This window comes from Eumetopias jubatus, unplaced genomic scaffold (genome assembly GCF_037043125.1).
Source record: "Eumetopias jubatus isolate StellerSeaLion01/CBP00866 unplaced genomic scaffold, mEumJub1_p1.0 scaffold_4, whole genome shotgun sequence".
Lineage (NCBI taxonomy): Eukaryota > Metazoa > Chordata > Mammalia > Carnivora > Otariidae > Eumetopias > Eumetopias jubatus.
In genome coordinates, this window is record NW_028274810.1 from 86,062,809 (window position 1) to 86,088,922 (window position 26,114).

Consider the following 26,114-nt stretch of genomic DNA (forward strand, 5'->3'; position numbering starts at 1 on the left):
AGAAGGGGGAATGGGGAGGAAATACTTCATAGGTGCCAGAAATCCTTTTGGGGTGATGAAACTGTTTTGGAACTAGACAGAGGTTGATGGTTGCACAATACTATGAGTGTACTAAGACACACTGAATTATCCATTTTAATTATATGTTATGTATATCTCACCTCAATTAAAAAAAGTATTCAGTTAGAGGTGTCTGGCTGGGCTGCGAACCCTTTAAGATTCACAAGGAAGGGGGCGGGGCTACAGAGGCGGGCTTGTAAGAATCACAGGAGGCTGCGCCTGCGCAGGGGAGTCACGTGGTTGCTGGGCCGGGGAAATGGCGGCTCCTGGAGAGAGCGGGGCTTCGGCTGGCGGAGGGAGCACCGAGGAAGCATTTATGACCTTCTACAGTGAGGTGAACACTGAGTGAGGAGTAGTGGCACCGGGGCGACCCCGCCCAGTCCTACTTTCCCAGCGGGCAAAGGCAGTGGTCTTCCTGGCCTGGACCGTTGGGCGGCTCCTCCTGTCTGGCCTTCGGGGAGGCGGGGGGCTGGGGGGTGTGTGTGCGTCTCTGCCTGATAGCTGCTGGGGGAATCCCTTGGGCATCGGAAAAGGGGCCCGGTCCGACGTCTGCGGGTAGAGGACGAGTGTGGCCAACGAAGTGCCTGGGCGCGTGCAGAAGTCCCCAGGTCCGCGGAGTCAGAGGCTGGCAGAGGGTGGCCTTCTTGGGAGCGACTTAACTGTCTTGGGCCTCATTTTTATTTTAAATGGAACCACTGTTCACTCTTAGTCCTCTGTAATGAGTTGTATTAGTGGTTATTTCTGCCATTCGCGAACGTCAGGCGCTATGCCTCGTGCCAGGTAGGCATTATCTCTGTTTTACAGATGACAAACCTGAGGTTTAGGGAGGTGAAATAATTTGTTATGGGTCCTAAAGCAGATAGCAGCTTGGTATCATGTTAGGACTGGAGTGAGTTTGGTCTGAGCCTCGATTACTGTCGCATTTCCAGCGCCTAGAACATAGCGATTGCTTGGTAAATATTTGTTGAACAAGTGAATGAATAAATGAAAGAAAAGCATGCCATTTGGAGTCGGAGGACTTTGGGTTGGATTTTTGCAAAGCAGTTAATTGGACTGTGATTGAATTTTTTTCAAGGCATTGATTTTGCAGATCTTCCGTTCCCACTTCTGTAAAGCGAGAGTTAAAACGAGTTTTATGAGCATTAAAGGAGTTAGTGTATAAGAAAGGGTCTTTTTAAGAGTGAAAGCTGAAGATGGACCTCTGTGAGTTGGCATGGATTTGAGGAATGGAGTTGCTCCCCTCTAGGCTGTGAGCTACTCAGTTCAGCACCATGTCACATTCATCTTTTATTTGTAACAGTGCTTGTTACATAGTAGTTTCTCCAAAGTATTAAATTTAAAAATGGAATTAGCACATCCTTTATAGTTTGTCCTTTTGAAATGCCCAATTAACTTGAAAATGTTGATACACTGGTACCAAAGTTTATTGACCTCTAATGACTACTCTGCAGTTATACTGGAAATTGTTTCACTTACCATTGCTTAGTTAAAAAGAAAAAAGAGAAAAAAGAAAAGCAATCCTGGTTTGTTTGAATTGAATGAGAGTAAATACCTAAAGGAGGACCCTTCAGTCATCATTCAGTCAATGTTTATTCAGTACCTGACATGTACTAGTGTACTGTTTAGGTGCTAGAGGTATGGTAGTGAACAACAGAGAAAAATCCTGTCTTCATAGAGCTTGCATTCTGTAGAGAAGGATAAGCAATAAACAAACATGTACAATATAGTGTCAGGTAGTGATAAGTGCAATGAGGGAAAATAAGTCTGGGAAATAAGGTAGGGTTTAGGGGGTGGGGAGTGGCATGCTATTTTAAAGAAAGTGAAGAGGGGAGATACTGGGAAGGAACGGCTTTTTATGTTACTGAAATTATTTCCAAACTCCTTTTGGCCATAGGAATAAAGGTGGTATTATAACATACCAGTGATTCATTTCAGCTAGTATTACAGTTCTGACAGTGGCACCAAGGATGTTTTCCTGGCATTGCCTGGTGCCTGTTCTCCTTAGCATTGTCTTTGGGTCAGGGGGTTTTCTTTACTCTTTCTTTTCCTTCCCATCCCTTCTCTTCTTTTAAGATTTTATTTATTTATTTATTTGGGTGAGGGAGGGGCAGAGAAAGAGGAAGAGAAAGAATCCCAAGCAGACTCTGCACTGAGTGGAGAGTGGGGTGCAGGGCTCAATCCCAGGACCCTGAGGTCGTGACCCGAGTGGAAATCAAGAGTCAGGTGCCCAACATACTGAGCCCTTGGGCCAGGGATTTTTCTAACTCTATTCGAGTTAGGTAGGCAGAGTTACTTGCCCCTCCCATATACTTTTTTAATGCTGTTTTTAGTATATATTTCAGTATAATTGTATTTTTCTTTTTCTTTTTTTTAAAGATTTTATTTATTTATTTGACAGATAGAGATACAGTGAGAGAGGGAACACAAGCAGGGGAGGTGGGAGAGGGAGAAGCAGGCTTGGCTTCCCGCGGAGCAGGGAGCCTGATGCGGGGCTTGGTCCCAGGACCCTGGGATCATGACCTGAGCCGAAGGCAGACGCTTAATGACTGAGCCACCTAGGCGCCCCTAATTGTATTTTTCTTAAATAAAAAATTGTAAATTAAGTATGAACAGCACACGTACATCTTCCATCATTACAGTGGAAGCTCTTTGAAAGTGGTGGCTGTGATATATTTATGTTTGTTCTTTTTTTTTAAAAGATTTTATTTATTTATTTGACAGAAAGATAGAGAGCACAAGTAGGCAGAGTGGCAGGCAGAGGGAGAGGGAGAAGCAGGCTCCCCGCCAAGCAGGGAGCCCGATGCGGGACTCGATCCCAGGACCCTGGGATCATGACCTGAGCCGAAGGCAGATGCTTAACCGACTGAGCCACCCAAGCGCCCCTGTTTGAATGTTCTTGATTCCTCAAACTGTTATAGTTAAAGTTCTTGTTTACAAGTTGGGTAATTGGGAACAAGTCAGTTAACCTCTCTAAGTCTCAGTTTTCTTATCTGTGAAATGGAGATAATAGTAATGTCTATTGTATAGGATGGTTGGGAGGAATAAATATATGTAAAGTTTTTACTTTATTAGAATTCGATAAATGATAACTATTGTAATTATTCCCAAAGCATTTGGCAAACTGTCTTCCACATGTAGACAAATGTTTGCTGAACATGTCAGTAGCTTGTTAAGGTGACAATTCAGAGTTTATTTTTGAACTTTACTAATGAAGTTTTTCTTTCCCTCCATTTTAGGTGAAACAAATAGAGAAGAGAGATTCAGTTCTAACATCCAAAAATCAGATTGAAAGATTGACCCGTCCTGGTTCTTCCTACTTCAATCTGAACCCATTTGAGGTGAGCTGTCTGATGTTGCTGTGGCTTTGTGATGGGGAGCTTTGCATAGCTGCACGCAGACTTACATCGGAACACACACTTAATTTGTCGTAGAGTTGGAACTGAGATTTGATGGTTTTATTATGAGCAGAGTTTGAGAGGCACCATGTTAAGGAAAATGAGGTGTCTTCGCCTTGTCAAATATTCTCCATCTTTTACCAACCCAAATATATAGGACTTTATTTTCAAATGTGAAGGGATAGCTAGCCTTGATAAATTTAGGAACTTTGATTTAGTTTGCTTGTTACAGCTTTTCTGTTTTACTGCAGTAACAAATATCAAAAACCCAACAACCAAAAAATGATCACAAGATTATAGACAAGCAAATATACTTTTGGGTTTCCTTAGTTTTCTTATTTTATCTTATTTTATTTTATTTATTTTTTTTAAAGATTTTTATTTGGAGGCTACTATTTGCAGCCATGGCACACTGGGCCCCCATGGAGAAAGAGCACAGTCAGCTTAATTGGCTGCAGATAGTTGTTTATTTAAAGATTTTATTTATTTATTTGTCAGAGAGAGCAAGAGAGCACAAGCAGGGGGAGTGGCAGAGGGAGAGGGAGAAGCAGGCTCTCCGCTGAACAAGGAGCCTGATGTGGGACTCGATCCCAGAACCCTGGGACCATGACCTGAGCCAAAGGCAGATGCTTAACTGACTGAGCCACCCAGGCATCCCTAGATTTTATTTATTTATTTGACACAGAAAGAGCACAAGTAGGGGGAGTGGCAGGCAGAGGGAGAGGAAGAATCAGGCTCCTCACTGAGCAGGGAGCCTGATGCAGGGCTCAATGCCAGGACCCTGGGATCATGACCTGAGCTGAAGTCAGGCACTTAAACAACTGAGCCACCCAGGCACCCCAGTAAACCATATTTCTTATAAAGATTTGAAATATAAAGAAAGAAGGAATAATCATGTGTAATCCTACCTAAGAGAAATAGCCCCTCTTAATTGTTTATACTTCAGTTATTTTATTTATTTATTTATTTGTAAATATTTTATTTATTTATTTGAGAGAGAATGAGAGAGAGCACAGGAGGGAAGAGGATCAGAGGGAGAAGCAGACTCCCTGCTGAGCAGGGAGCCCGATGTGGGACTCGATCCCGGGACTCCAGGATCACGACCTGAGCTGAAGGCAGTTGCTTAACCAACTGAGCCACCCAGGCGCCCTATACTTCAGTTATTTTAAATGTTTTATTTTAGGGGCACCTGGGTAGCTCAGTTGGTTGGGCATCTGACTGTTGATATTAGCTCAGGTCTTGATCTCAGGGTCATGGGTTCAAGTCCCACCTTGGGCTCCATGCTGGGCATGGAGCTTACTTAAAAAAAAGAAAAAGTTTTTATTTATTTATTTTTTTCCCCCCAAAGATTTTATTTATTTATTTAACAGATAGAGACACAGCGAGAGAGGTAACACAAGCTCGGGGAGTGGGAGGCAAAGGAGAAGCAGGCCTCCCGCCAAGCAGGGAGCCTGATGCGGGGCTCAATCCCAGGACCCCAGGATCATGACCCGAGCCGAAGGCAGACGCCCAACGACTGAGCCACCCAGGCGCCCCGAAAAAGTTTTATTTTAAAACAAGGAAGATGGGGCACCTGGGTGGCTCAGTCGGTTAAGCATCTGCCTTCGGCTCAGGTCATGGTCCCCGGGTCCTGGGATTGAGCCCCACATCGGGCTCCTTGCTTGGTGGGAGGGCTGCTGCTCCTCTCCCTCTGCTTGCAGCTCCCCCCTGTTTGTGCACGCCTTCTGTCTTTCTCTGTGAAATAAATAAATAAAATCTTAAAAAAACAAAAACAAAACGAGGATGATGCACTTCATTCTATTTTATTTTATTTATTTATTTATTTTTTAAAGATTTTATTTATTTGAGAGAGAGATTGAGAGAGAGAGAGCACATGAGAGGGGATAGGGTCAGAGGGAGAAGCAGACTCCCTGCTGAGCAGGGAGCCCGATGCAGGACTCGATCCTGGGACTCCAGGATCATGACCTGAGCCGAAGGCAGTCACTTAACCAACTGAGCCACCCAGGCGCCCCTTCATTCTATTTTAAATGCTGTATTGTTAATATAAAATATTTGTATACATTTCTTTTTTATGATTGGTTATTTTTTTATAAAAATTTATTCTTAATTATACAACAGGATCTAAGACAACACTTCATTTCAGCTATAGGTAACAATAGATGCTATGACAAGGAATCCAGATGTTTAAACAAGAATGGAATTAAGGATCATCATTGCCTCCAGCACAAGGAACAGCTTACTTTTTGCCAGATTTCTTAATTCCACCTGTGGCCAGGGGCCCTTCCCCATGGCCTTCACTTTTAGCTCCTCGAGTTTTTTCTGCTTCTCTTTCTGTTTCTGCTTGAATACCTTATTTTCCTCGTCTGTCTGCTTGGCCTGCTTCTTGGGCTGCTTTAGGGGCTTTGCGGTTGGACATGGTGCCTGCTGCCCCTTCCCCCAACCCTGCCACTGGAAGCAGTGTATACATTTCTTAAAGTTTTTATAATTATTATTTAAACAATTCCTTTATTGTAGGATATTTAAACTAGTTTCTAATTGTTTACAACTATAATTTTGACATGAATATTGTTACATCTTATAAAAACACTTATTGAGTATTTAAAACCTTTTTTTCCCCACTTTTTTTAATCTGGTAAAATATACATAACATAAAATTAACCATTTTAACCATTTTTAGGTGTACTGTTCAATGGCATTAAACACATTCAGTGTTGTGCAGCCATCCCCACTATCATTTCCAGAACTTTTTCATCATTCCAAATAGAAACTCCAAACCCATTAAACAGTAACTCCGCATTCCTCCTACCCCCAGTCTATTTCTATTCTACTTTTATATATGAATTTGCTTGTTCTAAGTGCCTCGTATAGGTGGAATCACATAGTATTTGTTCTTTTGTGTCTGGCTTATTTTATTTAGCATAATGTCTTCAAGGTTCATCCATTGCTCCAGTTTTTTGAAGAGTAATTTTTAAAGAATTTTTACATTTTAAAACAATCTCAGATTTGCAGAAAGGTTACAAATATACTATGAAGACTTTCTTGGACTATCTGATACTAAGTTGTCCATATGATGCCCCTTTGCCCTGTAATACTTCAGTATATTTTTCCTATGAATGACACTCTCCTTCTGAAGCACAATATAACCATAAAAATCAGGAAACAAACACTGTTGACATTGTTACCATGTAGTTCTCAGACCCCATTCAGTATGCCTGTTGTCTCAATGTCCTGTATAGCAAAAGGATCCAGCCCAGAATCAACTCTTAGATTTAGTTGTCATGTCCCTTTAGTCTTCAGCTTGGAACAGTTCCTCAGCATTTTCTTATCTTTGGTGACCTTACCATTTCTGAAGATTATAGGCCAGTTATTTTTAGCATATCTCTCAGTTTGATTTTGTTTGATGTTTCTTCAGCTGGATTCAGTTTATACAATGTTGGGAGGAATATCACAGAAGTGATACTGTATTCTCTTTGCAACTTATAAAGTACATGATATTTCCATTAGCTGTATCCCATTACTAATGATGTTAACCAGATTACTTCAAGAGGTACCTGCTGGATTTATTCATGAAGTTACTTTTTTCCCCTCTTTGTAATAAGTATTTTATGGGGAGGTACTTTGAGACTGTGCAAATATCCTCTCCTTATCAGAGTTTCAATTTATTCATTTGTCAGTATAGATTGGGGGTTTCCTATTTTATTCAGTGTGTTATATATATATATTTTTTTTTTTTGGTGTACTGTTCCATGATTCATTGTTTGTTCATAACACCCAGTGCTCCATGCAGAATGTGCCCTCCTCAATACCCATCACCAGGCTAACCCATCCCCCCACCCTCCTCCCCTCCAGAAACCTCAGTTTGTTTTTCAGAGTCCATCATCTCTCCTGGTTCGTCTCCCCTCAGTGTGTTATATTTTGATATTATTTATTTCATTGCTCAAATTGTCCCAAATTTGGCCAGTAGGCTACCTTTCAAGCCAGATCCTATCTTTTTTTTTTTTAAAGACTTTATTTATTTATTTGAGAGAGAGAGAATGAGAGATAGAGAGCACGAGAGGGAAGAGGGTCAGAGGGAGAAGCAAACTCCCCGCCGAGCAGGGAGCCTGATGTGGGACTCGATCCCGGGACTCCAGGATCATGACCTGGGCCGAAAGCAGTTGCTTAACCAACTGAGCCACCCAGGCTCCCCAGATCCTATCTTTTGATAGGTCTTCATCATTCTTTGATTACTAGGCACTCTTATACTTTTCCTGACCTAGCCTAAAATTAATCATTTCAGTGAGGAGCTCTGGTTCCTTTTAGTGAAGAATGGTATTTAGAAATCAAGATTTGGGTGCTAGGTGTACTCATTGCTTTTGGGAATGTCACTACCCCTAGACCCTATTGGTAGATAGGGCCAAGGATTGGGTGAGTATGTGTGTGTGTGTGTGTGTGCATGGGTGCATGTGCGTGCATGTGTATATACATGTATTTACATCCAATTTCAATCCAGCACTACAGGGTTTATTCACATTTTTTTTTCCTTTCCATGTTTGTGGTTTCCTTCTTTCATAGTGAGAAGCCAGGCTCCCATTATCATAAATATATGTATATATATATAGTTACTTAATTGGTCCTCCTGTTTGCATCTGATCTCACAGCTGCCATTCCTTCCCTCTTGTGACTGCCCTCCTCACCCTGCTTTATTCTGACACCAACACCAGGCTTCCTCACTGTGCAAAAACCCTTCTCACCATACCTGAGCTCAAAACTCCCATGCCAGGTTACCCTTCTATGTAGGTGCGTTCCTCACCCAGCTCAGGCTCCCTGTGCTTGCCCTCTACCCCCTGGGGGCTCTAGCGTCCTCCTCATCAAGCAGGAACCTTCCTACTCTGCTCTGGCTTTGACACCCTATGTTAGGCTAACTTCCTCTGAGAACACCCTCCTCATCTTACTTGGGCTCTAACTCCACAGTCCAGGTCACCCGTGTGCATGGAGGTCCTCTTCACTCTGCTCAGTTCCAACTTCTTTGCCAGCCATACTTCCATACAATTGCTCCCTACATCCTGCTTGGGTTCTGACACCTCTTGTTGGGCTCCCTTCTTACATTGGATGTCCTCCTACATCGGCACCCACCTCACCAAGCACAGGTTTCCCATGCTAGGCCACGCCTTTGTGAAGATGTTCTTGCTTGGGCTCCTATACTCTGTGCCAGGCCACCTTCCCTTGTGGACACTTTCCTTACCCTGTTCAGTCTCAAATGCCCAGTGTTGGGCTCTACTTCCATGTGGATTTCCTTGCTTATCCATCTTGGGCTCTGATACCCTGCACTTGGTTACCCTCCCATGTTTACAGTCTTAACCCTGCTTAGGTACACCCTATGCCAGGCTGCCTGTCCACGGAGTTGCCCTTCTCAACCCATTTTGTACCTCCATGTCAGGCTGCCCTTCTTTTTTTTTAATTTAATTTTATTATGTTAATCACCATACATTACATCATTAGTTCTTGATGTAGTGTTCCATGATTCATTGTTTGTGCATAACACCCAGTGCTCCACGCAGAACTGCCCTCTTTAATACCCATCACCAGGCTAACCCATCCTCCACCCCCCTCCCTTCTAGAACCCTCAGTTTGTTTCTCAGAGTCCATTGTCTCTCGTGGTTTGTGTCCCCCTCCTTTCTGTGTGGATGCTCTTCTCACCCGTGTGCTCCACCACTGTGTGCCTGGCCACTACTCCCTGTGTGGTCGCCATCGTCTTCATCCCAGATGGGCTCTGAAACTGCTCTGGGCCATTTTGATGCCCCACTCAGAGTATATGTCAACTAGTAGATATCTAAGTGCCTGGCTCCACTTAATGTGTTTGGATTGTATTGCTCAGGGAAGGGGAAGATGGAAAGCTTAAAGAGTGTGTTTGAGGGGTGCCTGGCTGGCTCAGTTGATAGAGCCTGTGACTCTTGGTCTCAGGGTTTTGAGTTTGAGCCCTATGTTGGATGTAGTGTTTACTTAAAAAATCTTAGAAAAAAAAGTACTTTTGATTTGATTTTGGGGAGGGAGAAGATAATTTGTTTGAGAAGTGATAAAGAATTTGATGGTACATTCATTCTGTTTCACCATACTCTTAAATTGTACATAGTACCATGAAATGGGGACATGTGATCATATAACTTACTCATTTATTTGTTAAGGTAATTCATGTTTCCTATGGAGAATCCAATTGACAAGAAATGACAAATTTTTGGGAATAGTATGAAGGCTAGGATGTTTTTAATGCCCTACTAGTTACTGTGGTTCTGGAAATTACTACCCTGTAGCTCTTGTCCTGATTATAGGAAGTATGTTTGAGTATATATACACATTATGCATACAGGTATATGTGTATATGTGTACACACACACACAGTTGACCCTTGAACAATGCAGGGATTAGGCATGCAAACCCTTGCGTAGTTGAAAATCCGTTTACTGTTGACTGGAAGCCTTACTGATAACATAAAACATCGATTAGCACATATTTTATATGTTATATGTATTAAATACTGTATTCGTATAATAAAGTAAGCTAGAGAAAAGAAAATATTAAGAAAATCATAAGAGAAAATATATTTATAGTAGTAAACTGTATTTATTTGAAAAGAAAGTCCATATGTAAGTTGACCCACACAGTTCAAATCTGTGTTGTTCAAGGGTTGACTGTGTGTGTGTGTGTGTTTGAATATATACATCTTTACACAAAGATATGCTAAGGTCAACACACTGGGGAAGATGGGACATTGTGTTTGAATGGGCAGGACTCCATGACTATCCATTAGAATATTTGTCTTGTCTATTTTCTACAAATGTGCTGGCCTCTTTATAAGGTGGACGTCATTGTCATTGTCTCCTTATAAAGTTGCTTTTTGACTCTAAAGTCAGAATCTTAGGTGTTCCTGGTGATACAGGAAATGAGTGACTTTTGTTTCTTGTGCAGCAACTATTGACCCATCTAAATAAATCCGATTTTTCTACAGAGGTAAGCGGCCTGGTCTTCTGGTAAGGAGAGTAATGCAGTAATAGCTAGGTAGAAAAGGGAGGCAGTAGACTGGGAATCTGAGGGTTCTTCTCAGAAATCCTTATCCAGGGAGCATCTTTTTTTTCTTCCTGCCATCTCTGCAGCTCCCTATTTGGACCTTCAGCCATGATGCAAGCATCTTTTCTTTTGCGTTCTGCGGTGGTTCTTAGGTTGAGGCACTTCCCCACTTCCTTCCCTAAGCTTAGATGAACCTGTGTCCCTGCTCAGTCCTGTCCTTCTGGTGTTTCTTATTTTGATTTAACTTTAAGACGCCAGCAGGGAGCATCACTGACTTTATTTTCTTTTATCTTGTTAAGTACCTTGGAAAGAAAGATATTTATCTCATAGAACTCTGGTACTTGCGCATTAACAACAGGTCAGAGTTCAGGTGTGACAGAGACTGGATTCCTTTTTCAAGTGGAAGATCCCAAAGGAGGCTGTTACCGTTTGAGTTCAGAAACTTGTACAAATGTCAAACATTTTTGTTAACATGAGATGATTAGTTAACTCTCTGAGGTCTAAGACTGTGGATTCTTCATTGTAGTATCCCCAAAGCCTGAGACACGGGAGTGGTCAGAAAAACCTAAGAATCTGAGCAGATCTGTGTGCTTCCTAAGAGCCGTATTGGTAATATGGCATTTATCATGTTTTTTTGTTTTGTTTTGGGTTTTTTTTTGCATTTATCAAGTTTATAAGAATTACTTATTACTTGTCTGTTCTTCACCTGATGGACCTTAAATTCATGAGAATAGTAGTGAGCACAGTATCTAGCAGCCCTAGGTGCTCCAAAAATTTGTACTGAGTGGGAAACTGGCTTCAGAGAGGTTTGGGCCACAGGGATAGGCCCACCGTTTTCATTGTATTTCATGGCCACATATGGCACCTCCAACTCTTAAAGATAGGAAAGGAGTTGGATTAGCTTTGAAGGCACTCAGTGAATATTTGTTACCTGTGATCACATGTGCACATGTGATATAACTCTTGGAAAAATAACTTTTGGTTGATGTGTGTGTGTTTGTGTGTGTATATATATACATACCTGTACATACCTTCTTTTTTGCCAAATCATCTGAAAGTAAGCTGTAGACTTGTGAGGCTTCATGCCTAAATAATTTACCATGCCTCTCCTCAGAACAAGAACAGATTTCTACATAACCACAACACCATTACCATACCTAAGAGAAACAGCATTAATTGAATAACATCATCTAATGGAGTCCACACTCAAGCAGCCCCAGGTGTCCCCCAAATCTCAGTTATAGTTACTTTATTTATTTAACTTGGGAACCAGTCAAGGTTTATGAATTACATTTGGTATGATTAGTTCTGGGCTATAGCTTTATTGGAGGCTTTTTTGGTGTGTGAAGGTGGGAAGTGTTCTTTCTCCTTCATTTTGGACACCTGGGGTTTGTTGGAGTTTGGTTTGCTCCAGTACGTTTCTTTTCCCCTGAACCAGGTAAGCTAAAATTCTCCTCTGAATATGTGTGTACGTACGGTTCCCTCCCTTTATCTGTAACTCTCATATGGCTGCATACTTCCTCCGGAGTGACTTTTTCCCAATTCCTTTCTCCCTTGGGAAGTTATAAGGGGACACAATGAATCTTGAAAATTCTTTGCTTTAAAGTTCCTCTTTTCCCTCACCCTGAATGTCTGCCTAGCATTGGAGAGGGGTATGCTCTTGTCATAACCTTCCAAAGTCTGCCGAATGCAGTGGTGATTCAGCTTCATTGCCTACCAGTAACTTTATTATTGTAGGTGGGCTGTTGGAATGTTTTGAAAGCTTGCAATAAATCTTGACATTACTTGTTGCCAGGTTTTTAAGAAACACCAAGCATCTGACTAAGCTTGGTGGATTACTTTGCAGTTTTAATTTCTAGTATGTATTTTTCCTTTCAAGGTTTATTTTCATTTTTTTTCTCTTGGCTGCTGCTCCCCACCCCCCGTGCCTGTTACTAACTGATCCTGCTAACTTTGAACATACTTCTTTCTAACCTCCATTGTTTCTTGCCAGTGCTTCTCAGACTTTAAAAGATTCAAATCATTTGGGGATCTTGTTAAGTGTTGATTCTGATTCAGTTGCACTGAAATGTGGGGCCTTCTCTTCTGAATTCCTAACAAACTCTTCCCACCCTCTGCCCTTTCAGGACCTTCCCCTGGCCTTGAATACCAAGTAAATAAATACTAGGTGCTGTGTTGAATCCATGGACTATACTGTGAAATCATCTGCTTTAATTATGTATAACATTCCCTTCCCCCCAAAGCACTTATTATATGGTAATTTAAAAAATATGTTTTCCCTGTTTATTCATCTTTGCATTTCTAGTACGTAGCACTGTGTTCAGCAGGTAATGTAAACGTAAATGTTTGAATGAATGTATGTATTTGTGGTGATCCTTCCATTTGGCTGTACCTCAGTTCTAATGAGTTGGAATCAGACTTTTCTAGAGTAGGTCCCGGGCATCACTCACAGGTCTTCACAGGCAATTCTGATGTCCACTCTGGGCTGAGAATCATTGGCCCACGTGAATTACGGATATAAAGTGGAGCCCAGTGGACCTTTCTGGATTGAAAATCAGGGAGCCAGCCTAATTTTTTCCCTGTTGCATGTTTATGCTTTCTCCACATTTGCAAAGATGAGTAGGGGTAGGGTAGGGGGATACTTTTCATAATGAATGAAGGGAACATCCAACATGGTCTGGAAACATGTCTCTGGGTATAAGATAAATTCTTCTGATGGAATAAAAGTAGCTACTGTGTTAATTGAGACCCCTAAAATGGTATAACTATTATTCTGTTAACTGATTTGGTCATTTATATTTCTTTTTTCTTTTTAAAAATATTTTTTTAAAGTAATCTCTACACCCAATGTGGGGCTCGAACTCATGACCCCAAGATCAAGAGTTGCATGTTCTAGTGACTGAGCCAGCCAGGCACCCCTCATTTATATTTCTTGAGCATTTAAAAAAAAATTTTTTTTTTTTTAGATTTTATTTATTCATTTGAGAGAGAGAGACAGAGATAGTGAGAGAGAGCACAAGTGGGGTGGGGGAGAGGGAGAAGCAGGCTCCCCACAGAGCAAGGAGCCCGATGCAGGACTCAATCCCAGGACCCCGGGATAATGACCTGAGCCGAAGGCAGATGCTCAACCAACTGAGCCACCCAGGCACCCTCTTGAGCATTTTTTAGAACTGTGTGCCAGGCACTGTTCTGGAATGCTGAGTACTGTTCTAGATGCTGATTATAATATGTATAATTATTAGACACCTGTTAAATTCATACATTCTTTTAATTTCTTTTACAGTTTTGATTTTGATTCTTCCAGGTTCTGCAGATAGATCCTGAAGTGACAGATGAAGAAATAAAAAAGAGGTTTCGACAGGTACAGTACTGTTTCGCTGTAATAGATGGAGTTTGAACCTTTTGGAAATACAGTAAGCACATGATTCTGTTAGGACTTGCTATTATGACTTGCAGGCCAAAATTTAATTTTTTTTTTTTAAGATTTATTTATTTCAGAGAGAGAGCATGGGTGTGTGTGAGCAGCAGGAGGTGGTGTGGAGGGGCAAAGGGAGAGGGAGAGAGAGAATCTCAAGCAGACTTCCCACTGAGTGGGAAACCCAACCCTGGGCTCAGTCTCACAACCCTGAGGTCATATCCTGTGCTGAAACCAAGAGTTGGGCGCTTAACTGACCGAGCCACCCAGGTACCCCTTAACTTTTCTTTTTTTAACCTCAAGGCTATGTAACTCTTTAGAAAAAAAAAAACAACCAGCCTCACAGTGACAAAATTTGTAAATAATTTAGAGACCATGGCTTGCCTCTGACATTCACACAGCCCACCTATAGCAGTAGGTTATTGGTAGGCCATGAAGCTCAGTGACAGCTGCATTCAGCAGACTTCTGAAGGTTATGACAGCATCTTACCCACTCTCAAATCTAGGCATACGGTTGGGAGTGAGAGAGAAGAATAGAATGAATTTGACTTCTGAATAGAATGAATCTTAATCAGGAGAAATACAAGATAGAACAGTAGAGCTTACTGGAGTCATGCTTATTAAATTCTCTGCCTTCCCAGGGAGAATATGTTAAATGATTCGTAACAAGTTTTTTTTTTTTTTAAGATTTTATTTATTTATTTTGAGAGAGAAAGCAAGCAGGGGGAGGAGCAGAGGGGGCGGGAGAGGGAGAGGAAAGAATCTCAAGCACACTCCCCGCTGAGCGCAGAGCCTGACACAGGGCTCAGTCTCAAGACCCTGAGATCATGACCTGAGCCGAAACCAAGAGTCGGATGCTTAACCGACTGAGCAGCCCAGATGCCCTTCGTAACAGTTTTTTTATTTTTAAGATCTCCTTCCTCAATAATTTTATCTTTTGCAAACTTAAATAAATACCCAAGAGATACCCTGTTTCGTATAGAGTGCTTTCTTGCCCAGTCTGATGTTTCATAGCTTGAGCTACAAAATTTTATAGTAGCCTTTTTAAAAATCCTTCCAATTTTGATAGCCGAGTAACCTCCAGCCTTTCCTTCTAGGGATTGAATAATCATACTTCCTGCAATCTGTCTTTACTAATTGTATTTTCTGTATATTTCATGTCTTTTTTTTTTTCAACTTTACCCAACTTTTTTATATCTCTTATGTACTTCATATTTTAATAGGACCTAACCAGTGCCGAATATAACTCTCAGCTCCTGCAGGACATACTTGTTAATATCCAGTGTTGTGCCTGCTTCTTCAATACTGTAATTGCCCCCACATTGCTGACTCATAATCATCTTCTGATCTTCTATTAAGCCAAGATGTTTTCTATCTTTGCCTACTCAGGCATTTTCCATTATATAACTTTCTAGCTCTATAGAGTTCTACTCTGTACCTTTTCTTTTTTCTAAAATTTTGAGTCTCCTAATATAATGCATTAGCAGTCATTCCCAATTTAATAAACAAGCATTCAAATCCATAGTCAGAACAGCTATTTATGTAGCTGTACAAAGAACTCAATAAGAGTTCTTTAGTCATTAATATGATCTAATAGTTAAGAGTATGAGCCTTAGGGGTGCCTGGGTGGCTCAGTTGGTTAAGCGTCCGACTCTTGGTTTTGGTTCAGGTCATGATCTCAGGGTCGTGAGATGGAGTCTCACATCAGGCTCTGAGCTCAGTGGGGAGTCTGCTTCTCTCTCCCTCCCTCTCCCTCTGCTCCTCACCCCACTCGTGCATGCTCTCTCTCTCTGTCTCTAATAAATAAATATTAAAAAAAAAAAGAGTGTGGGCCCTAGAGCTATTTGACTTGAGTTCCAGTCTTGGCCATACCCCGTATATGCAGTTTGAACAAGTTTTCAACCTTTCTGTGCCTGTTACCTCATTTGTAAAATGCACATCATAATGGTGCCTACCTAGTGGGGTTGTTAGGAGGATTTAAATGCGGTAATACACACAATACGCTTAGAATAGTGTGTCTTTTTCTTGGCATATAGTGTGTCCTCTTTATATGCTGACTATTGTCAATGCATGTTAGACAGTATGCTAAGTTTCTACTTGCATTATTTCATCTTTAACCCAGTAAGACAGAGGTACCTGGTATTGTTCTATTTACAGAGGAGGAAACTGGCACAGAGACAGGTTAAGTGAATTGCTCAAGGTCTCACAGCTGGAAGGTGATTGGAGTTGGAATCAGAGCCCAGGATTCTGGCTCCAATAATGCTGGGTTTAGCATTTGATTCCCACTTGCTGTCATTCCCCCAGAGTCCCACTGTTCCAGCTAGTTGATTTTGGTCTGTCCATGATAGTAGGTCAGTGATTCTTAATCTTGGCTGCCTGAAAGAATCACGTGTGGAGATTTTTGCTTTTTATTTACTTTTTTATTATAAAACACTTGAATTACATTTTAAAAAGAAAGAGTAGAGCAGTGAACACCCATATACTCATCGTCTGTAGGCAGCGCTTCACCTCTTTAACTATATGTTTTTGGCTGAATTGTAAATTACAGACATCATGATACTTTACCCCAAATACTCATCATGTATCCCCCCGAGAAAAAAAAGGACATTTTCTTGCATTTCTTACTTGTCACATCTAACAAAATTAACACTAATTCCTTACTATCATCTGATACCCAATCCAGTAGAGGTCTAAAAAGGACAGATGCCAGAGACTGATCAGAGGGTCTGAGGGTAGAAAGTGGACCTGTATTTTTAAAAAGCTTTACAGGGTTGGGGGGGCGCTTGGGTGGCTCAGTCAGTTGGGCATCTGACTCTTGATTTCTGCTCGGGTCATGATGTCAGGGTCGTGGGATCAGGCTGAGTTGGGCTCCACGCTCAGCAGGGAGTCTGCTTCTCCCTCTCCTTCTGCTCCTCTCCCTGCTTGTGCGTGCACGCCTGCTCTCTCTCTCTCAAATAAATAAATAAATAAATAAATAACATCTTTAAAAAAACACAAAAAACAAAAAAACTTTACAGGGATGGAGCACAGCCAGAACTAAGAACCACTACTTTTTCTTTTTTAAAGATTTTATTTTAATTCCAGTTAATATATAGTGTATATTTGTTTCAGGTACAATATAGTAATTCATCACTTCCACACATCACCTGGCACTCATCACCAGTGCACTCCTTAGTCCCCATCACCTATTTAACCCATCCCCCTGTCCCCCGCCTTGAGAACCACTACTTTAAATTAAAAGTTCTTTTAGGAAAGAGATGATACCTCATACGTGCTTCTGCTTTTACAGCGCCCAGTATAAGGAACATAATAGGAACTGGGTGCTTTTCAGTCTCTCTCCTGCATCCTCACAGCATCCTCATAATACTAGGCTTATATTTGTTCTGAACTTTGTGATTAAAACCCTACATGTTTCTCAGCTGTGCGTTTACCTTTTGGTGCTTCAATTTTAAGGACCAGTATTTCTACACATTTATGATACTTATTAATTTGTTAAAAATGCTTCCAGCTGACAGTCTTTTTGGCCATAACACCTTAGAGCTTTTGGTTGTAAAGAGGCGCAGTGCAGGTGAAGAGTTACTAAATATTCCTCTTATTGACAAACCTAACTTTCCTCTTATTTTAGTTATCCATATTGGTGCACCCTGACAAAAACCAAGATGATGCTGACAGAGCACAAAAGGCTTTTGAAGGTATTTGTAAATTTACCTGCTTCCGAGTAATATTTTATCAATGCTAGGGACTAACTGTTCCTTGTCCTGGATCAAGAAAGGAATGTTACAGTTTTGTCTTCTGGTGATGAAGAAGCTGTGGTTTTCAGTAGAACAGTTGTCATTCCAAAGCAGAATGTTGCTGTTTAAGAAATAGATCTTAACTTTGCTTTGTTAAAACTTTTATGTGCCAAGAAAGACTGTTACTGCGTAGGATCATTTTTCTTTTTTGAACATAAAAAAATAATTGGAAGTATTTTATCACTGAATTAAATCTAGATGTGGTGTATTTAGTCTTGAGGGTATATTTAATTTTTTCCAAGGCTCTCAAGGAAAGTCATTGCTATAGTTGTATGTTTTTAAATTAGTTTAATGACAATAAATAATTTAACGAAGTAGGGAATGCTTTTAGATGGCACAAGTCCATTTACACTGCCTGAGTATAGTTCAGACTTTCAGAGGGTGTTTGCAGAAACAGTTAATTTCAATGTTTTGCATTAGCTGTGGACAAAGCTTACAAGTTGCTACTGGATCAGGAACAAAAGAAGAGGGCCCTGGATGTAATTCAGGCAGGAAAAGAATACGTGGAACACACTGTAAGTATTTATAGTGCTGCTGTGTTTATAGGAAGTATTAGCAAGCCTCGGGCACCTTGCAGGAGGGTAAATGTTAACATAGCAGTACCTACTGCTGTAACTTGTGACCTTTTATCTGGTCTCCGAAAGTTTGCTGTGGTGCTCATGAATGGTGTGTGCCCTAGAGCGCAGGATGTGGAGAGGCTAGGAGGCTGCGGCCTCTCCCTCTTTCCTTACCAGCCCCATGCCGCGGAGAGAGGTCCTCTCGTGCCCTCTCATCACAGTGTTGTCACATTACCCAGTTCTGTGAGTGGAAGAGTGGAGCAGCCATGATGATCCTTGACCCTGGATTTTTATTCTTGTCTCTGTGAAGGGGTTGGAACATGGGCTTGAGAAAGATTGGCAAGGGGACATGAGTAAATTTTTTTTAAAATAGGAGGAGGTGCGTATCTGTATTAATAACAGGGTTTGGGAAGGATTCAACTAAAATAAATTCAGTTATAGCTAGTTTTATTTTTTTTGCATTACCTAAATCTCCCGAGTGGTGGGAAGTGTTAAGATGGCTTGCTTGAGGTAAGAAGGGTCTTTGTTTTAATTTTTTACTTGCTGGGGTAAGAATCGTGAGGCCATTCGTAAGAGCTATTTCAGCTGGGAGCGAATATGGGTGTGACCTTCTCTTTGAAGAGCTTTGGAATCTGAAACAGAATTGTATAACCAATTATAATAATGAGTCCAAATGAGATGAAAAAAACGAGTAAAAAGAGGAGAAGGATGGCCATAACTATGTCTTGCTGGTCATGTGTTGAAGTGGTACCTATAGGTCAAATTTTGGTCGAAATCAGAAAAGGACCTGACAAGTTCTCCTTAAATTATTGTGGTAGTTAACTTTTCCTCTGTATTTTGCCTGTAAGGGAGCCATCCTCAGGCTTTCTGGCCACAAGGTGGCAGTAGGGTTGTTCTGAGCTTGGAAGGCACTGGCTTTTTGCTGGAGCAGTAGTGGATGATTAATAGAGTAATGACATTCTTGTGTGAAGGAGTATATTTAAATTTATTTTTTTAGATCTCGATGGTGGCCAAAGCAAAAAAAAAAAAAAAATCAGTTAATATGATTGGTTTAAGGGGGTTTCACAGTGAAAATTATCAACAATGCAGTTGTTGAAATGCCAGAAAACAATTAAACTTAATGCCACAAATTTGGTAGATTCTTCTAAAACTTGACAAATATATTTTCTTTGCTATAAACATGTAACTACCGGCCGCAAAAGAGAAATGGGTAATCTGATAAACATATCCAAGGCTCTTTGGCTCTGGCCTAGGATCTGATGAGTTGGGGACAAGTTCCCTGCTGGTCCCCTTGCATCCTTCCTGGTGGATTGGATTTTAGATGGGGTTAGGGGAAGGACCCCTGGTTCTTAGTTCTCCTTTGATTGCATTGCTGTTGTGGAGGGGAGGGGCAGAGGCTCATTTTATTTCCACATAAACCTTTTGTCCTGCCTGTACCTGCAGAAAGTGCCCATGCCATATGTGTGCAGCTTAATGGATAGTCTCAATTTTTTGATGAAAAAAATTCTTTTTAGGTGAAAGAGAGAAAAAAGCAATTAAAGAAGGAAGGAAAACCTACAAATGTGGAGGAGGACGACCCTGAGCTGGTGAGTGAGATACGGGAAAAGCCACTCAGTCTCCTGCACTTGAGCACACCTTACCAGCCCCATGCTGCAGAGAGAGGTTCCCTCGTGCCCTCTCATCACAGTGTTGTCACATTACCCAGTTAAAGAGAGGGAAGCCTAAGGAGTGACGCATACGTGCTGGAAACATTTTGTTTTAACTTAAAATATTTAAATGTATGTCCATGCTCCTATTTTTAAGCCTCACCCTTTTTTTTTGTCATAGGGCCATGGCCTTTTCTTTGAATGCGTGTCTGCTGATTGGCATTTGCCATTGACTTCATTTAATAAAACACCCACATGAAGCATTATCCACAGTTTCTACTTCTAATGTTATTTGCAGTACATTGAAACTTAGGTATTTGTGAAACAAAAACCAAGAGGAAAATCCTAGCTATATATGATTCATGGGTGGTTTTGTTTCGTTTTTGGATACAGATGAACAATAGCTTTATTGCTTTGCCAGCTAAAGGAGGCTGCAGCAAGCTAAGGTCTTCAAAAGTGCAAGCCCACTCGGATGATTCGTTTTCCAGTCTTTTTCAGATGTCTCACCTGTACCTAATTTAACAGTAGTATTTTTATTTATTTTATTATTACTTTTTTATTTTTAAAGATTTTATTTATTTATTGGAGAGAGCATGCACAAGCAAGGGGGAGCGGCTGGCAGAGGGAGAAGCAGGCTTCCCGCTGAGCAAGGAGCCTGATGTGGGGCTCCATCCCAGGACCCTGGGATCATGACCTGAGCTGAAGGCAGATGCTTAACTGACTGAGTCACCCAGGTGTCCCCAACACCAGTATTTTTAGGGACTTATGTTTATTGAATCTTTCTAAAGCATTCCACTTAGTTTTAAAAAGAAACCACAGGGGCGCCTGGGTGGCTCAGTCGTTAAGCGTCTGCCTTCGGCTCAGGTCATGATCCCAGGGTCCTGGGATCGAGCCCCGCATCAGGCTCCCTGCTCAGTGGGAGGCCTGCTTCTCCCTCTCCTGGTCCCCCTGCTTGTGTTCCCTCTCTCGCTGTGTCTCTCTCTGTCAAATAAATAAATAAAATCTTTAAAAAAAAAAATAAAAAGAAACCACAAGCATTTATTTGTATAACCACATTCATCAATTTCTGTGGTATTTAAATCTCATAAGTATAGTAGTAATTGTAACTGGCATAGAGCACTTTGGGAGCAACCACAGGTGACTCTAACCGGCTAGTAAGCGGCTTTCCACCAGCCATGGGTGCTCACTGTGCTCCAGGTAATAATTTATAGAGAAACTGGAGAATATTGCTTCATCCCTTGGGTTCTTTAGTGGAGATTGGCAGAGAGAGAGATTCTACGTAGATATTTGTCTGATTGCCTCACTAGCCTGAAAAATTCAGTCATCCTAATCTTGCCTCAGTTTAGATCAATAAGTAACTTACCATTTACTTATCTTGTTTTTAAAGATTCATACGAGAGAGGCTGTCTTGCTAGGGAGACTTGCCTACGACTTCTTGCTTCAGTGGTCTTGCTGGCAGTGCCTGGCCCCGTCTTCTGTGGGTAACACTGCTTGTGAACTGTGAGGCCGCCCCCCGCACTAGCCACCTGTCCTGGGTTCATTCTGTCCCAGTATTTCAGTTTTTTCTCCTCAGTCGTATTTTCTCTTCCCTTCCCTTTAATGATCTCTGGTCTTTTCTGAAGACCTTCTCATAAATACTCCTTGGTCCTCCTGAGTTTTTAAGAACTGTAACTTTTTAAAGTTGTCTTCCCCTCCCCCCCCATATAAAGGAACACATGCTAATGATAGAAAATTTGGAAAAAAAATATAAAAAATTCTGTCATCAGTAACCATCCATCCAAGAGAGTTGGAGCCTTTAAAGATATTAAAATACTCATTACAGACTCCTTCACTCCTTTGATGTTTGTCCCCATTAGGGACTGGGGTTTGTCAGTATTGCTTTTATTGAGCAATGCCTGGCAGATAACAGTATTAAAAAGAAGTGACACATTCTGGGGCTCCTTTACTTCCCTTTCTCTCCGTATATTACTCTTTGCTCCAGTGTCTCTGCTTTTGGAACTTAGGCTCTATGAAATCTGCATGATGGGTTATTTTCTATTTTTCTTTGTATGTTTAAAATACTTTATATTTTGGGGAAAAAAGGTTTTAAAGATAGTTCTGTTTTCTGTCTTATGTTGTGTTATTTTTTTTCTGTCTGCGTATTAGTTAGAATATCAGTTCAACTGCATACAAGTGAGACCCAAGATGATGGTTTGAACAAGATAGTGATTTGTTTTCTGTCCTGTACAATGTAGTCTTTGGGAAGATGGGCGCTGCTGTGGCAGCACTGGACCATGTGTCACCCAAGGACTCATTCTCCTCTCCTCAACATTCTGTTAGCTCTGCCGACAAGAATGTCGCCCCCATCCTCACAGTCCAGGATGTGTCATCACCTCACCCATGTGCCAAACAGCAGAATAGAGGAAGGGGACAAGGCGGGATAAGTGTACTCCCTCTAAGAACATTCCAGGAAATTGCTGTGTCACTTCTCCTTATATCCCATTGGCTAAAACCTAAGTTACATGGCCGTACCTAGCTACAAGGAAGCCTAGGAAATACGGGCTTCTACATTGGGTGACCAGGTACCTAAAGATAAGGGATTTTACATGGAAGGAGAACAGATAATGGGGGATATCCAACTAGTAGCTTTGACGCTCTGCTGTCGTCAGTAGACTCCGGAGACGGGGCTGCTTGATAGCAACTTCTAGTACCCAGCTGGTGCCTAGCCCAGAGCAATTACAAGAGATTTGTAACAGGAGAGAATGAAAGTTATTTTTTCAAAGTTCTTTGGAGGAAAGGGTCCTCCCACATGGTTGTGAGAAGCAGGTAGAAGTTTTTTCTCTTTGGTGTTTTTTTACCAGGGTAAGTTTCTTGTGTATCATCCACATGGAGAAAATGGAAAGTTCTCCTAGGTGGTGGTTATTTATCTCCCGGGAGAGAGCATCATTAAGTAGTGCCCTCTGAAATCTTTCTTCCTTGCTGGTTCTAATCTGCTTTTTGTCTTGGGCTCCATCTAAAAGTGCTGGATTCAAGTTGCTGATAAAGTACTGACTTTTATTTTCTTTTGTTCTTAATTTTCTTGTAGTTCAAACAAGCAGTATATAAACAGACCATGAAACTCTTTGCCGAGCTGGAAATTAAAAGGAAAGAGAGAGAAGCCAAAGAGATGCATGAAAGGTATACATCAGTATATTCATTTAATCCATCTAAGTACCTAGATTAATCAAAATTGGTCTTTGGGGATTTTCCTAATGAAGGATTTTTCTAATCAAGGAATTCTATAGTACATCATTTAAGAAACTGTATAAAATAGTTATCTGAAACAGCCAAACTTTTGAATCACTAGGGTAAGAAGTTGTCTCGGACTTTTGGGAAATGTTGAATAGACCTGTCCTTAGGGAGTTTTTAATGAAGAGCGCTATGTGTTTTCTTCCTGATTTCCTGGAGTTAAATAGGCAGAGTTATTGAGGCCAGAACCTTTTGTGTGACTAGTGGCTGCAGCTTTGGTGAGTCTGTAGTATTTACTGTATAGTGTAATTAGTTACAAAATATTTGTTATCCCAAAGTATGATTTCCCTCACTTATCAGAAATCTTGAGGTAAATTTAACTTATGTATTTTGTATTGTTGATTAGTGTTTAGCAGTAACCATATTTTGCTAGTTGAGGTTGTATGAAATTGGGTTTTGTCCAAAGATCCTCTTGAATAAGGACCTCTGCTATTGTAATGGTCATTCTACTGAAGTAGGGTGGCCTGGGTTCTCGAGGTGGCTTTCTCCCAGGCTGAGCCCTGAACCTATAGGCGGAGCCCATAACCTATGATTATTGTTGGCGGGGCCTTGACAGCCTTATGTGTCTGTCTGTGTAATGGGGGTATTTATACCCTGCCCTATAGCCCTGCCCACGGTCTCATCTGTGTGCTTTAGGGGAAGACATTCATGAAAAGGCTCTGAGCCTTTTCCAGACAGCCATTTTTATAGAACCCTAGGGAGTTGATTTACTTTATATACTTGTTTCTGTCGGGAGTGGCTTAACTTGTATGGTTAAGACAGTCTCTTAGTATCATAAAAATACTCTGGTTTGGTTTTCTTCCTAGGAAGCGACAAAGGGAAGAAGAAATTGAAGCTCAAGAAAAAGCCAAACGAGAAAGGGAGTGGCAGAAAAACTTTGAGGTAAGTTTCCAGGGTGGTCAGGGATTTTCATTCCAGAGTAAGAAAACTTCCCAGCATAGAAACTTGGTTCCTGGGGCATTGCCAGGACTGACTGGGACAGATGATCGGGGTGAGGAGATTCGTGGCGAAGAGCAGGAGCCTTGGAGAATGGGTCCTGGCTCAGCTGCCTATATGCTCTCTAGCCTTGGCAAGGGCAGGGAGGGTCCCTGAAGGGCTTGTTAGAGATTATGGAAGGCACAGCTGCCAAGTGGGCTCGAGAAAAATGCTTTGCACGTTTAGATTAGGGGGTAGTCATGGAGTGGTGCCCTACTTAAGAGGTCTGTTAGCAGAAACTGAGGTTCTTATGACCCTGATATCCTGACTTTTGAACTTGACTCCCCTTTAACACCCTGGTTATATTCTTCAGGTACTCAGCCAATTTCCTGAATTGAGCCATGTTTGGTGTCTTTTCTGCTATACATTCAGGTCTCAGGCTAGGGATTGGTTAACCAGAGTTGATAACTGTGTTTCTGTCCCCCTGCTTATATGCAGAGAAAGAAAATGAGTAGGTCCCTTGATAAGCAGGGAGAGAAACTCGGGGCCCTCTCAGTGTAATGGCGAGGCATGGTGCTGGCTTTGAGCCTCCCTCCGAGTTTTGCAGGGCCAAAGGAGGATGCAGTGGGAAGAGCGGCTGTCCTGCTGGCTATAGCTGTATGACTCTGAGAAAGCAATAACCTCCGAGCCGTGGTGGTGTCATTTGTGAAATGGTGGCGGCACCACCCGCTGCAGGCCGCTTGTTTGTGAGGGTTAGAAAGAGCATCTGCGGGCGCCTGGGTGGCTCAGTTGGTTGAGCGACTGCCTTCGGCTCAGGTCATGATCCCAGGGTCCTGGGATCGAGTCCCACATCGGGCTCCCCCTGCTCTGCAGGGAGCCTGCTTCTCCCTCTGCCTCTGCCTGCCACTTCCCCTGCTTGTGCTCTCTCTCTCTCTCTCAAATAAATAAATAAAATCTTTAAAAAAAAAAAAAGAAGGAAAGAGCATCTGCTAAATATCCAGCCCTGAGGTCCCCGGCAGATGTTGTGATGACGTTGTTCTCTTCTTCCAACCCGCAGCTGATCCTGCCTTCTAGGGGTGGGATGCCACCTTTTGTGGGCCTGTGGAAGTGGGAGGAAAGCTCTGCTCTGTTCTACTCTGGGATTATTCCAGAGGACTTAGCCAGGCTGGGCTACGGGGATGACTGAGGCGAGCTGAGCTACGGGGATGGCAGAGCAGGTCCAGGCCCTTCTTCTCGTCAGCTAGTTTCCTCACCCCCAAACCTCTTTTGTGCTCAGGAAAGTCGAGATGGTCGTGTGGACAGCTGGCGAAACTTCCAAGCAAATACAAAGGGGAAGAAAGAGAAGAAAAATCGGACCTTCCTGAGACCACCGAAAGTAAAAATGGAACAGCGTGAGTGACCACCTGGGGTCACAGCCACAGAACCTTCCCCCACCTGTCTCCCCTCCTGCTTTGAAGGACTCATTCTTTCCTCCCATTTCCACCCCAACATGGAGTAGTAGTTGCTTTTTAGTCTGTTTTGTTTTCAATACAATTTAATATCGATCAGAGTAATTCTTTTGTACATTGAAATGAGGGGCTCAGTTTAAAACGAAACCTTCCCCCACCCCCTACCCCTAGACCAACCAGGATTGGAAGGTGCCACCATTGGTGCTGCCTTCTCTTCCCACAGCCTGTAACTTAATGTTTTGTACTTCACTGAATTGTGATGGTTAGAAACTTCGTGTATAGTTTGTGGAAATCATCCAATTAAACATATTCCTTAAAATGGTGTTGCCGTGACTTCAGAGACAAGCCTGGGCCACCTTAGGAATCCCCTTTGCTTCAGTTGCTTGCTTCCGGGCGTGGCATCCCTTGAAGCCCCAGATCAGACAGGGAAGGCAGTGGGCGTGCAGAGCAGTCACTCGATGCCCTGACCTTCCACAGCGTTTGGCATGTGCTCTCCCTTCTGACTGACCATTCCGCGTGGCATGAGGCTCCGAGCCACCCAAACATGTTCACTTTCCAAAGAGCTAGCCATCTTCC

At 42.0% G+C, this 26,114-nt stretch overlaps 1 protein-coding gene and 2 pseudogenes across 1 annotated transcript; 1 reads left to right on the plus strand and 2 right to left on the minus strand.

The window, feature by feature from the left end:
* The first annotated feature begins 294 nt into the window (after positions 1-294).
* On the plus strand, positions 295-25,857 carry DNAJC8 (DnaJ heat shock protein family (Hsp40) member C8). Its single transcript, XM_028113954.2, has 9 exons — positions 295-394; positions 3,297-3,398; positions 13,804-13,860; positions 17,540-17,606; positions 18,126-18,220; positions 19,777-19,848; positions 22,973-23,064; positions 23,982-24,057; positions 25,367-25,857. The coding sequence occupies exons 1-9, from the start codon at positions 317-319 to the stop codon at positions 25,487-25,489; spliced, it is 762 nt and encodes a 253-aa protein (XP_027969755.1). The 5' UTR covers positions 295-316; the 3' UTR covers positions 25,490-25,857.
* Positions 3,816-3,913, minus strand: LOC114217236 (small nucleolar RNA SNORA70; annotated as a pseudogene).
* Positions 5,689-5,922, minus strand: LOC148164549 (translation machinery-associated protein 7 pseudogene; annotated as a pseudogene).
* Positions 25,858-26,114: the final 257 nt, after the last annotated feature.